This window comes from Coregonus clupeaformis, chromosome 28 (genome assembly GCF_020615455.1).
Source record: "Coregonus clupeaformis isolate EN_2021a chromosome 28, ASM2061545v1, whole genome shotgun sequence".
Lineage (NCBI taxonomy): Eukaryota > Metazoa > Chordata > Actinopteri > Salmoniformes > Salmonidae > Coregonus > Coregonus clupeaformis.
In genome coordinates, this window is record NC_059219.1 from 13,001,942 (window position 1) to 13,015,573 (window position 13,632).

The 13,632-nt window shown below is 44.1% G+C and overlaps 1 protein-coding gene across 14 annotated transcripts in view; it reads left to right on the top strand.

The window, feature by feature from the left end:
• Positions 1 to 13,632, top strand: part of LOC121542649 (focal adhesion kinase 1-like) — a 118,478-nt gene that overhangs the window by 75,322 nt on the left and 29,524 nt on the right. For 11 of the 14 annotated variants that reach the window (XR_006657558.1, XM_045208593.1, XM_045208583.1 and 8 more), the window contains 5 exons: positions 2,870 to 2,926; positions 4,399 to 4,419; positions 8,528 to 8,625; positions 8,839 to 8,923; positions 10,929 to 11,029. Coding sequence is in view for 13 of the 14 variants with exons in the window: in XM_045208593.1 (XP_045064528.1) it covers positions 2,870 to 2,926; positions 4,399 to 4,419; positions 8,528 to 8,625; positions 8,839 to 8,923; positions 10,929 to 11,029 (362 nt within the window). In the remaining variant the exon portion in view is untranslated. The remainder of the gene's footprint in view (positions 1 to 2,869; positions 2,927 to 4,398; positions 4,420 to 8,527; positions 8,626 to 8,838; positions 8,924 to 10,928; positions 11,030 to 13,632) is intronic. The other 3 variants (XM_045208587.1, XM_045208592.1, XM_045208591.1) reach the window with 1 other exon arrangement.

A 13,632-nucleotide genomic window follows, 5' to 3' on the forward strand; every position in this document is an offset into this window, starting at 1 on the left:
TGTGTGTGTGTGTGTGTGTGTCCGTCCGTCCGTCCGTCCGTCCGTCCTCTCCTCCCCATCTCTCCAGTTTAAATGTCACAGAGCTCTTCCCCCAGTCTCTTGACCGCATCACAGTAGAATGTTAATGACTCTACTGGGTGAGTGTCAAATAGAGAGCTGATTGAGAGGGTGGATGGAGCAGGATGGAGCAGGGTAGAGCAGGGTGGAGCAGGAGACAGACTGGCCTGTGTGCATATGGCCCCATTGACACAGCAAACTGGCAGAACACTCAGAAAGAATAGAGAGATGCTTGTGTGAAACTCGAGTCCCCCCATATGATCATGATGGCACGTGATGGTACTGGGGAGAAGTCTAGTTCTGATGCAGAATGTTTAGATGAAAGTTGGCACCGTGTCTTAGAAGTGTTTGTTTTCCTCTCTTCTCTGAGTGGTCATGGACTTTGTATGACCCTGATCAAATGAAATGTCTCTGCAGACTTTGTATGACCCTGATCAAATGAAATATCTCTGCAGATGATGTAACAAAATAATTCAGCTCAGCACAAAAACTGCACCGGGACTTCCATTCCAATGTTGCTCAACTAACTGAGACGCTCTCTGAAGTTACGTTTAGTCCTTCTTCTACTAAACCTTTAGTTTCTCTGTTATTTGCTTGCTTGTGTGTGTGTGTGTGTGTGTGTGGGTGGGTGGGTGGGTGGGTGTGTGACCCTACTTACAGTGAGGTGTCTCTTTTGACCTGAGTATGTTACTCACTTGGCAGCCTCTTACTATCAACACACCTGTCAATGTCTGGGGGAATCCCCTGAGAGCCAATAAGAAGTGGCTGCAACTTGGTTTTGACCTTTAAACGCATGTTATGTTGCTGTCAACTTTCTCTCAGAGGGCCAGTAAATGCCCTAACCTGTGTTTTTCTCCTCTCTCTCTCTCTCTCTCTCTCTCTCTCTCTCTCTCTATCTCACTCTCTCTCTCTCTCTCTAACCTGTGCATGCTACCTACGTGGATTTGCAGGGGATTTAAGTGGGGACGGTAAAATTAAACCTTTTGTCCCTTAATTTTTCCCAGTTCCTAATGTGTGTGCTTGTGTATCTGTGTTATTAAACACAGGGCTTCTACAATGATCTGCGGTGTCCTCCTTTTGTTTAGAAAGGGTCATATTATTCTGTCACTCTGTCTATCCATTTGGGTACATTCTGACACTTTTCAGAGTGCTCTGATATTTTTGAGTAACCCTTATCTTGAGTCTTTTCTTCTTTCAGTAATAATGACACACTATCATAGCATTTCACAGCTTTTTAACACTAGTCCTCAGTCAAATAAAATCATTTGACTGTTATCAGCTGCTTTTTAACACTAGTCCTCAGTCAAATCAAATCATTTGACTGTTATCAGCTGCTTTTTAACACTAGTCCTCAGTCAAATCAAATCATTTGACTGTTATCAGCTGCTTTTTAACACTAGTCCTCAGTCAAATCAAATCATTTGACTGTTATCAGCTGCTTTTTAACACTAGTCCTCAGTCAAATCAAATCATTTGACTGTTATCAGCTGCTTTTTAACACTAGTCCTCAGTCAAATCAAATCATTTGACTGTTATCAGCTGCTTTTTAACACTAGTCCTCAGTCAAATCAAATCATTTGACTGTTATCAGCTGCTTTTTAACACTAGTCATTAGTCAAATCAAATCATTTGACTGTTATCAGCTGCTTTTTAACACTAGTCCTCAGTCAAATCAAATCATTTGACTGTTATCAGCTGCTTTTTAACACTAGTCCTCAGTCAAATCAAATCATTTGACTGTTATCAGCTGCTTTTTAACACTAGTCCTCAGTCAAATCAAATCATTTGACTGTTATCAGCTGCTTTTTAACACTAGTCCTCAGTCAAATCAAATCATTTGACTGTTATCAGCTGCTTTTTAACACTAGTCCTCAGTCAAATCAAATCATTTGACTGTTATCCGCTGCTTTTTAACACTAGTCATTAGTCAAATCAAATCATTTGACTGTTATCAGCTGCTTTTTAACACTAGTCCTCAGACAAATCAAATCATTTGACTGTTATCAGCTGCTTTTTAACACTAGTCATTAGTCAAATCAAATCATTTGACTGTTATCAGCAGCTTTTTTTCTTTATCTCAGCCTGCCGAAAGCAGGGCTGTCTCAACATTCCTATTTTCCTGGAAACTGTTGCTTCTTCCTTAAAAGCAGAGCAGTCAGGATAGACAGGCTCACACAGTGACTCTGGAGTTACCCATGACTCAATCTGTTTTTCCTGAAGACGTTTCTCTGGGGGCAAAAAACTGTTGTCCCTCACTCCTCCTCCCCTCCTCCCCTCACTCAAATACCTCTGCTGCTATTGGAGCACAGCTCAGACCTGAGGAACACATGGTGGGAGAACGCACAGGGAGGCAAATCACAGAGCTGGGCTGTTTGTCGTATGTGTGGGGGGGGGGTCGGGTTGTTGTTAAGGGTTAACAACTTTGAAATGGTGGGTTTTTGGAAAAGGTACTTTATTGTACTAAAGGTAAGTTAAGTACAAGTCTAGAGGTGGTTAAACAACTTAATGCCTAGCCTAACTCTTGTGTGTCATGTGGGACTATCCTGCTTAGAGTCAGAATGCTGCTGTTCATTATCCTCACCCCTCTCTCTCTATTTCTCTCTCTCTATTTCTCTATTTCTCTCTCTCTTTCTCTCTCTCTATTTCTCTCTCTCTCTCTCTGTGTCTCTCTCTGTCTCTGTCTCTCTGTCTCTCCCTCTCTGTCTCTGTCTCTCTCTCTCTCTCTCCCTCTCTGTCTCTCCCTCTCTCTCTCTATTTCTCTCTCTCTCTCAAACTGTTGGGCTCACCGTGTGTCACTCTCTTATTTCCACAGAGACTGACGACTATGCAGAGATCGTAGATGAGGAGGATACGTACACCATGCCCTCCAGTGAGTACCGTAGCATCTGTCAGACAGGGAGTAAGCAAGGGATCATGTGCTGAGGAGGAGGGAGGCAGCGACAGGCAGCTGTGCTGGGTTTTAGAGTGTCTCTCAGTGGTGAGCTGCAGACCAAACTCCCCTGGAAGACCAGATGTTCTCTCCAGACCCTGAGTGCCTTTGATCGTGGCCTCTAGTGCACAGCCTTAACCCAGTTTGGAGAAGTGTGCCCCACTTTCTGATTGGTTGTTGTTACCACATTCCTTCCTGGAGTCATTGAGACTGGAGTTCTCTCAAAGCACCATAGCTACAGGGGTCAAGTTGTTGTTAGGTGTCTTTCAGTTCTTCATCTTTTATTTTCATGTTTAAGTTTTGTGTCTACTACTTTTGTAGCAGTTTTATTTGGATTGTTCTTCACTTAACTGGAATATATGTTTGTCAGTTATTTTATGTTCATCTATAACTATTACTGTTCATAGAGAGTAGTTCACAAATAGCTAGAATCATATGTACACAGGGAATACCCAACACAGAGTGCATGAGGTGGATCTGTGGATCACTGTTAGTAGAATGAACTGGCTATGACTGTGACTGTGATTGTGACTGTGACTATGACTGTGACTGTGACTATGACTGTGATTGTGACTGTGACTGTGATTGTGACTGTGACTATGACTGTGACTGTGACTATGACTGTGATTGTGACTGTGACTATGACTGTGACTGTGACTGTGACTATGACTGTGACTGTGACTGTGACTATGACTGTGATTGTGACTGTGACTGTGTGTTCTGCTGTCACTGCTGCTTTGATTGCTTATTCAAACAGTTTCCTCTCAACATTTCCTTTTTCATGACACATCTGTCCTTTGTCCTACACTCTTAGAAAAAAAAGGTGCTATCTAGAACCTAAAATGGTTCTTCGGCTGTCCCCATAGGAGAATAGGAGAACCCTTTGAATAATCCTTTTTGGTTTCAGGTAGAAAGGGTCTACATGGAACCCAAAAGGGTTCTACCTGAAACCAAAAAGTGTTCTACCTGGAACCAAAAAGGGTTCTCCTATGGGGACAGCCGAATAACCCTTTTGGAACCCTTTTATCTAAGAGTGTTGTCCACACGACTCCATAGTCTACTTTATATCATAACAGTGGAGAAGTATTTAACATAGCCTGAAACGCTAGCCATTTATATTTTGTGCACGCACACACACACATACATAGCCAGCCAGCAACAGAGGCTGCTGACAAATGTCAGTGTAGTCCAAGGGTATGAATCTCCCTGTAGTTTGTTTGCACTGACTGACTTCTGCATGCAACAAATGTCACTCCCCTTTGCCAGAAAAGCACTCTGAGTTAGTCATGTGTTTCTCCAAACCAGGGACAAGGGAAGGGGGATCTTTTATACAGTTTAAACAATTTAAAATTATGTTCCTCCAATGTTGATGTACTTCTAAAAGATTTCTCCTCACATGAACTGCCCTGCAGAATACTATGGACTAGAGGAAGGTAATGGTGTCCGTCTCGACCCTGTACTTGAGGATTGCTTTTTGGTTGTATTGTGGTTGTCAGACCAGGGTCAACCATACATGTCAAATACTTTCAAATACTTTAGCTACACTTGATTTAGTGTGCCAAGTACAATTGAATCAATGGAGTGGTCGCACAATGCCAATATCCAACCTAAATCAAGTATTTGAAAATATTTACCATGTGACCCAGGTCTACCTATGGTTTGACTTGTGTGATGGTGTTTTTGTGATTTTGTTTCGATTTTGCCAATATAGCAGTACCTGTAGTGTTTTGATTGATTTCTATCCACCCTGGATATCTAGTGTTGTTCATTAATATACACTGTCCAGCCGAGAGAGAGAGAGAGAGAGAGAGAGGTGAGAGAGAGAGAGAGGTGAGAGAGAGAGAGAGAGAGAGAGAGAGAGAGAGAGAGAGAGAGAGAGAGAGAGAGAGAGAGAGAGAGAGAGAGAGAGAGAGAGAGAGAGAGAGAGAGAGAGAGAGAGAGAGAGAGAGAGAGAGAGAGAGAGAGAGAGAGAGAGAGAGAGAGAGAGAGAGAGAGAGAAGATAGATAGATAGATAGATAGATAGATAGATAGATAGAGCGAGCAGCCAGTCTCTCCTATTGACACGTTATGGATGGAAGCGATCACAGCCACTAATCAGACACAGTACTGCTGCAGTATGGTCACCCACCGCCCCTCCAGAATATGTGGGAAGTTAAGAAGAAAACTAAATATCATTTAAAGCCATCATACTGTTTCATAATGTTGTACATTTCTGTTCAAATATTTTTTATTGAACACACACAAGAATGGTGTATAGGTATGAAAGACATGTGTACAGTTCTTATCTAAACATAAGAGAACAGACATGAACAACAAGACCCAGAGTTCTGGACACAAAACAAATATTACAAAACATGACATACAGAACAGGGACAGGTAGAAAGAAAAAGGGTAGATGTAACCCCCCACTTATACCCCCATTCCACCCTATTCCCCTCCCGACTGCTCGAGTGTCGGGGCCAGCACATGCTGCCCAAAGGTATATATAAATATGACAATTGAGAGTGCGTTAAAAAGTACAAATTCACAGCACCGACTGGTCCAGGTAACATAATGTTGTACATTTCAAGGGAAAAATAGGATTATGTCTTGGCATGTCTGCTGAAACTTTTTGCATGGTGATTTCAAATTGACAATATGATTGTATTTATTCAACAAATCAGCCATTGCATGCAACTCCATGGACAGCCTTGGTAATCCTGATTTGAATGGAATTGCATTATTGCATGTTGTACTGTGATCTTCAGTGATCAGCTAAAACCAGATTGATTTCACATCAATCAATCGGACAGCCATACCACCCATTGCCGGTAATCCAGTTGATATAAAGACAGTGTGTCTAACGTTGTGTTGTACCCAGCCAGGGACTATGAGATTATAGAGTCAGTGTGTCTAATGCTGTGTTGTACCCAACCAGGGACTATGAGATTATAGAGTCAGTGTGTCTAATGCTGTGTTGTACCCAGCCAGGGACTATGAGATTATAGAGTCAGTGTGTCTAATGCTGTGTTGTACCCAGCCAGGGACTATGATATTATAGAGTCAGTGTGTCTAATGCTGTGTTGTACCCAGCCAGGGACTATGAGATTATAGAGCCAGTGTGTCTAATGCTGTGTTGTACCCAACCAGGGACTATGAGATTATAGAGTCAGTGTGTCTAATGCTGTGTTGTACCCAGCCAGGGACTATGATATTATAGAGTCAGTGTGTCTAATGCTGTGTTGTACCCAGCCAGGGACTATGATATTATAGAGTCAGTGTGTCTAATGCTGTGTTGTACCCAGCCAGGGACTATGAGATTATAGAGCCAGTGTGTCTAATGCTGTGTTGTACCCAGCCAGGGACTATGAGATTATAGAGTCAGTGTGTCTAATGCTGTGTTGTACCCAACCAGGGACTATGAGATTATAGAGTCAGTGTGTCTAATGCTGTGTTGTACCCAGCCAGGGACTATGATATTATAGAGTCAGTGTGTCTAATGCTGTGTTGTACCCAGCCAGGGACTATGAGATTATAGAGCCAGTGTGTCTAATGCTGTGTTGTACCCAGCCAGGGACTATGAGATTATAGAGTCAGTGTGTCTAATGATGTGTTGTACCCAGCCAGGGACTATGAGATTATAGAGTCAGTGTGTCTAATGATGTGTGTTGTACCCAGCCAGGGACTATGAGATTATAGAGTCAGTGTGTCTAATGATGTGTTGTACCCAGCCAGGGACTATGAGATTATAGAGTCAGTGTGTCTAATGATGTGTTGTACCCAGCCAGGGACTATGAGATTATAGAGTCAGTGTGTCTAATGATGTGTGTTGTACCCAGCCAGGGACTATGAGATTATAGAGTCAGTGTGTCTAATGATGTGTGTTGTACCCAGCCAGGGACTATGAGATTATAGAGTCAGTGTGTCTAATGATGTGTTGTACCCAGCCAGGGACTATGATATTATAGAGTCAGTGTGTCTAATGCTGTGTTGTACCCAGCCAGGGACTATGAGATTATAGAGTCAGTGTGTCTAATGCTGTGTTGTACCCAGCCAGGGACTATGATATTATAGAGTCAGTGTGTCTAATGCTGTGTTGTACCCAGCCAGGGACTATGAGATTATAGAGTCAGTGTGTCTAATGCTGTGTTGTACCCAGCCAGGGACTATGAGATTATAGAGTCAGTGTGTCTAATGCTGTGTTGTACCCAGCCAGGGACTATGAGATTATAGAGTCAGTGTGTCTAATGATGTGTTGTACCCAGCCAGGGACTATGATATTATAGAGTCAGTGTGTCTAATGATGTGTTGTACCCAGCCAGGGACTATGAGATTATAGAGTCAGTGTGTCTAATGATGTGTTGTACCCAGCCAGGGACTATGATATTATAGAGTCAGTGTGTCTAATGCTGTGTTGTACCCAGCCAGGGACTATGAGATTATAGAGTCAGTGTGTCTAATGATGTGTTGTACCCAGCCAGGGACTATGAGATTATAGAGTCAGTGTGTCTAATGATGTGTGTTGTACCCAGCCAGGGACTATGAGATTATAGAGTCAGTGTGTCTAATGATGTGTTGTACCCAGCCAGGGACTATGAGATTATAGAGTCAGTGTGTCTAATGATGTGTGTTGTACCCAGCCAGGGACTATGAGATTATAGAGTCAGTGTGTCTAATGATGTGTGTTGTACCCAGCCAGGGACTATGAGATTATAGAGTCAGTGTGTCTAATGATGTGTTGTACCCAGCCAGGGACTATGAGATTATAGAGTCAGTGTGTCTAATGATGTGTTGTACCCAGCCAGGGACTATGAGATTATAGAGTCAGTGTGTCTAATGATGTGTTGTACCCAGCCAGGGACTATGAGATTATAGAGTCAGTGTGTCTAATGATGTGTGTTGTACCCAGCCAGGGACTATGAGATTATAGAGTCAGTGTGTCTAATGATGTGTGTTGTACCCAGCCAGGGACTATGAGATTATAGAGTCAGTGTGTCTAATGATGTGTGTTGTACCCAGCCAGGGACTATGAGATTATAGAGTCAGTGTGTCTAATGATGTGTTGTACCCAGCCAGGGACTATGAGATTATAGAGTCAGTGTGTCTAATGCTGTGTTGTACCCAGCCAGGGACTATGAGATTATAGAGTCAGTGTGTCTAATGATGTGTGTTGTACCCAGCCAGGGACTATGAGATTATAGAGTCAGTGTGTCTAATGCTGTGTTGTACCCAGCCAGGGACTATGATATTATAGAGTCAGTGTGTCTAATGCTGTGTTGTACCCAGCCAGGGACTATGAGATTATAGAGTCAGTGTGTCTAATGATGTGTGTTGTACCCAGCCAGGGACTATGAGATTATAGAGTCAGTGTGTCTAATGATGTGTGTTGTACCCAGCCAGGGACTATGAGATTATAGAGTCAGTGTGTCTAATGATGTGTGTTGTACCCAGCCAGGGACTATGAGATTATAGAGTCAGTGTGTCTAATGATGTGTGTTGTACCCAGCCAGGGACTATGAGATTATAGAGTCAGTGTGTCTAATGATGTGTGTTGTACCCAGCCAGGGACTATGAGATTCAGAGGCAGAGGATTGAGCTTGGCCGCTGTATCGGAGAGGGACAGTTCGGGGACGTCCACCAGGGAGTCTACATGAGCTCGGTAGGCCTAAGTTGCGTCCCAAATGGCACCCTATTCCCTATGTAGCGCACTACCTTTGACCAGAGCTCTATGGGTATCCCTATGGGCCCTGTTCAAAATGAATGCACTACATATGGAATAGGGAGCATATAGACCTGTGGAAAAACAAGACACAATCCTCTTAGATTTATTTAAACGACCATTTTCTGATGTTTTTTTTATTTCTCTCTGTAGGAAAACCCTGCTCTGTCTGTGGCGATCAAGACGTGTAAGAACTGCACCTCTGATAGTGTCAGGGAGAAGTTTTTACAAGAAGCTCGTAAGTAACACACCTCCTGTAGTCCTTCTTGATCACAGCACATACAATATCTTGCACTTCATACGTATTCCACCAGTTATGTGTATACTACTGAGGGTTGAACACATACCCTTTTAGTTCGATTCTAGGGCGCATTCTCAGCGTAGCAATCTCAGACAGAGAGTTCTACCTTTTTAGGGCTAGAACATGCAGAGATTTGGTTAGCATCCCAAATGGCACCCTATTTCCTATATAATGCACTAAAACTAGTGCACTTGATAGGGAATAGGGTGCCATTTGTGACGAAGCCTTAGTGTAGCAGTGGGTTTTTGAAAAGCAGAAGACTTAACTGCTCTTCAGCTCCAGTGGTCCTGACAGAGAAAAAGGCTCCTTTATCCAGATGAAATGCCCAGACAAGGTGGGACTGAGCTAACCCCCATGTATGAAAACACAGCAGGCATTTGTGGAGGCTGCAGGGGGACTGGGGAGCACAGAGCACCGCTTTAGAGAGGGATGGGTTTAGAGAAAGTGGGTTTACACTAGTACAGTCCTGCTGAGTTCCCCAGTGCAATGCACACCCCTTCCCTTCCCCTTGCTGAAGTCTGAGACACACACACGCATGCCCACGCACTCTCTCTCTAACACTACACATATATACACACACACACACACATACACACACACACACACACACACACACATACACACACACACACACATACACTGCTCTAAAACATCAAATAGCACATCAGCTCCATAAAGGCTATGTGTTTCCCCTCCAACCCCAGCCTCTCCTCTCCTCTCCTCTCCTCTCCTCTCCTCTCCTCTCCTCTCCTCTCCTCTCTCCTCTCCTCTCCTCTCCTCTCCTCTCCTCTCCCTCCTCTCCTCCCCTCCTCCTCCTCCCTCTCCTCTCCTCTCCTCTCCTCTCCTCTCCTCTCCTCTCCTCTCCTCTCCTCTCCTCTCCTCTCCTCTCCTCTCCTCTCCTCTCCTCTCCTCTCCTCTCCCCTCTCCTCTCCTCCCCTCCTTTCCTCTCCTCCCCTCCTTTCCTTTCCTCTCCTCTCCTCTCCCCTCCCTCCTCCCTCCCCTCCCCCTCCCCTCCCCCTCCCTCCCTCCTCCCTCCTCCCTTCCTCTCCTCTCCTCTCCTCTCCTCTCCTCTCTCCTCCCCTCCCGACCCCTCCCCTCTCCTTCCCTTCTGACACCGCTCTCCTCTCCTCTCCTCTCCTCTCCTCTCCTCTCCTCTCCTTTCCTTTCCTCTCCTCTCCTTTCCTTTCCTCTCCTCTCCTCTCCTCCCGTCCTTTCCTCTCCTCTCCTCTCCTCTCCTCTCCTCTCCTCTCCCCTCCTCTCCTCCCCCTCCCCTCCTCCTCTCCTCTCCTCTCCTCTCCTCTCCTCTCCTCTCCTCTCCTCTCCTCTCCTCTCCTCTCCTCTCCTCTCCTCTCCTCTCCTCTCCCTCTCCTCTCCTCTCCTCTCCTCTCCCGACCCCTCCCCTCTCCTTCCCTTCCGACACCGCTCCTCTCCTCTCCTCTCCCGACCCGACCCCTCCCCTCCCCTCCCCTCCCCTCCCCTCTTCTCTCCTCCCCTCTCCCCTCTCCTCTCCTCTCCTCCCATCCTCTCCACACGAGGTACTCAGTAGCAGCAGGATTGATGAGATGTTGTCTGAGAGAAAACAAAGATGGTGGTTTGAGTCTGAGCCATCCTAAAATATCCCACTGTAAACATGGACCTGCTTCCTTCATAACAGCCTTGACATTTATCATAGACATGAATAATAATCCACTATATAATCAGTCTTCATTTCACTCTCTACCTTTTCGCCCCACATACAGTGACCTGATTATATAAGCTGTAGCCTAGCTAACCCCTGGACTATTAAGTTACACTCAGCATTTGATTGTTTGCTCCCGCTGACTGTGTGTGTGTGTGTGTGTGTGTGTGTGTGTGTGTGTGTGTGTGTGTGTGTGTGTGTGTGTGTGTGTGTGTGTGTGTGTCTGTGTCTGTGTCTGTGTCTGTGTGTGTTGTCCACATACAGTGACCATGCGTCAGTTTGACCACCCCCACATAGTGAAGCTGATTGGAGTGATCACAGAAAACCCAGTGTGGATCATCATGGAGCTGTGTACACTGGGAGAGGTACAGAACACGCGCGCGCACACACACACACACACACACACACACACACACACACATACACACAGTACAGCGCTTTAATACAGGAAGTACCTTTAGTACAGGAATCAGTATAACAGTGATGACCTCAGGCTCAGTAACAGTAACCTATAGCTCATGCTGAAGAGTAGTGTTGTATGACTTACTGTAATTTGAGTTTAGATTTGAGTTTTTTCACCCATTTTGTCTTAGATGGTACTTCTTCTACCTTTCACATGGTTTCAGCTGTTAGTGATGGCCATCTAGTGGTGGATAGAGGCATCACATTCAAGGTTCAATTTCAAGGTTCATGCAGTACATTGTAGAAGGCAGTTAGTAACTATGTTATATGTGATCAGGGCCGGATTAAGAAATCATAGCCCCGGGGCTTTTTTTATTTTTTTTACAGACCCTCTTTCCCGACACACCATAATTTTCTGTAAACAAATCCGTGTACCAAGATGCAATTCAATGCGTGGTAAATTTACTGTTGAATAAAAAGCCCCTTTATAATAAAGCCATTGTCATGACTTTCTCCGAAGCTGCCTCCCCTCCTTGTTCGGGCAGGCTTCGGCGTTCGTCGTCACCGGCTTACTAGCCACTGCCGCTCCATATATCATAATTCCATTTGTCTTGTCTTGTCAATTACACACACCTGGTTCTTATCCCCTCATTAGTACATGTATAAGTGTTCCCTCTGCCCCTTTGTCCTTGTGGGTGATTGTTTCATGTGAGATGAGTGTAGCTCGGTGGATCTACCTGTACTTTGTATTGCCGGGTATATTTTTCCCGTGTGCCTGTATTTGTTCCAGTGTGCCTGTTTTGCGCACTGGACTGTTGACGCTATCCAGCGTAACTGTGTACTACGGAATAAACTCTGTATTCTGTGATTTACCCTCCTGCGCCTGACTCGTTCAAATCACACTCTCACAGCCATAATGACGTTTGCCATGTGGCATAGGCTACAGTTGAGCAGAGGCGGTTTTAGGATTTCCACACATGATGATTTATTTTTTGCAGGGTCAAAAAAATAACTGCCTTTAAAAAAACACACATTTCATGCAATTCTATGTAATTTACATGACAGAAGACATTAGCGGAATATTTTTTAATACCACACAAATGACTGAAATGAGTGGCTGATCTGACTGACAAACTGAGATCAATCTGATCTGGAATTAAAACAAACAATAGCCCAGGCCAATGAAGCGACACGCAGATTGTACAATATCAGGAGGCAATATATATACAGTCTATATATCATAGGCTACAGTAGGCTACTAAATATAATTTCCAGTGGCACACTGACTCACCTAATGATGAAGATGAAGCCATATGCTACTCACGGTGATGGCTCGTCATGGAAATAGCCTGTCGCAAGATGAGCTACTTTTAAAAACAGTGCTGCTGTTAGCAAAACATTGGGAGTTGTTGAGAAAAAATATATATATATTGGTTCTACAGACAGATTAGTATTCTCTTTTCAGCAGTAGGCATTTGCTTTCCAAAATGTAGGTTTTTCCAGCGATTGTATTTTGAAATCTGCAATAAGGCAAACTGACAGCCGCAACCAACCATAGAAATGTAATCTATAGATGGCAGTTCCCTGGCATCCATTGCAAGTGTACCCATGAGTGTAACAGTCGCCAGGGTAAGAGGTTCCAAAACCCTTCTATGGATTATAAATCTATGGCCACAACGCAACAAGCTGTAACATATATTTGGCGCATATGCTGCCCAAGCTGTGGCCTTCCCGACTGTAGGCATACCGGTAACTGCCAAAATAAAGGAAACACTTGAGTAAATGAGGGATACAAAGTATATTTGATGGTGTGGAGTGCAGTTTCCTGGCATGGTTTAGGTCCACTTTTAGAATCTATGCCAAGGCACATTAATGCTGTTCTGGCAGCTAGTGGCCCAACACCCTTTTCAGACCTTTATGTTGGTGTTTCCTTTATCTTGGCAGATAGGCTACCTGTATAAACTTAATCCACAGTTATTTTTTATAAACAATTGATCCTCTGTGGCTAAATTATGCTCTCTGGTGTATTTTGAACATTGAGAGTCGGCTCCTGTGGTTGGATAAAAAAGTATTATAATAATAAATAAAAAATAAAAACATTAGCTTGGGCCCAGCCCCTGACTCACACAATTTACCAGTCACATTGATTTATTATGCAGTTGCCCACATGGGCCCCCTACCTCCTCTCCTCCCCCATCTGATGATTAGCTATTTACATAAGTATTCAGACCCTTTGCTATGAAACTCGAAATTGAGCTCAGTTGCATCCTGTTTCCATTGATCGTCCTTGAGATGTTTCTACAACTTGATTGGAGTCCACCTGTGGTAAATTTCATTGATTTGACATGATTTGGAATGGCACACACCTGTCTATATAAAGTCCCACAGTTGACAGTGCATGTCAGAGCAAAAACCAAGCAATGAGATCGAAGGAATTGTCCGTAGAGCTCCGAGACAGGATTGTGTCGAGGCACAGATTTGGGGAAGGGTACCAAAAAAGTTATACAGTATTGAAGGTCCCCAAGAACACAGTGGCCTCCATCATTCTTAAATGGAAGAAGTTTGG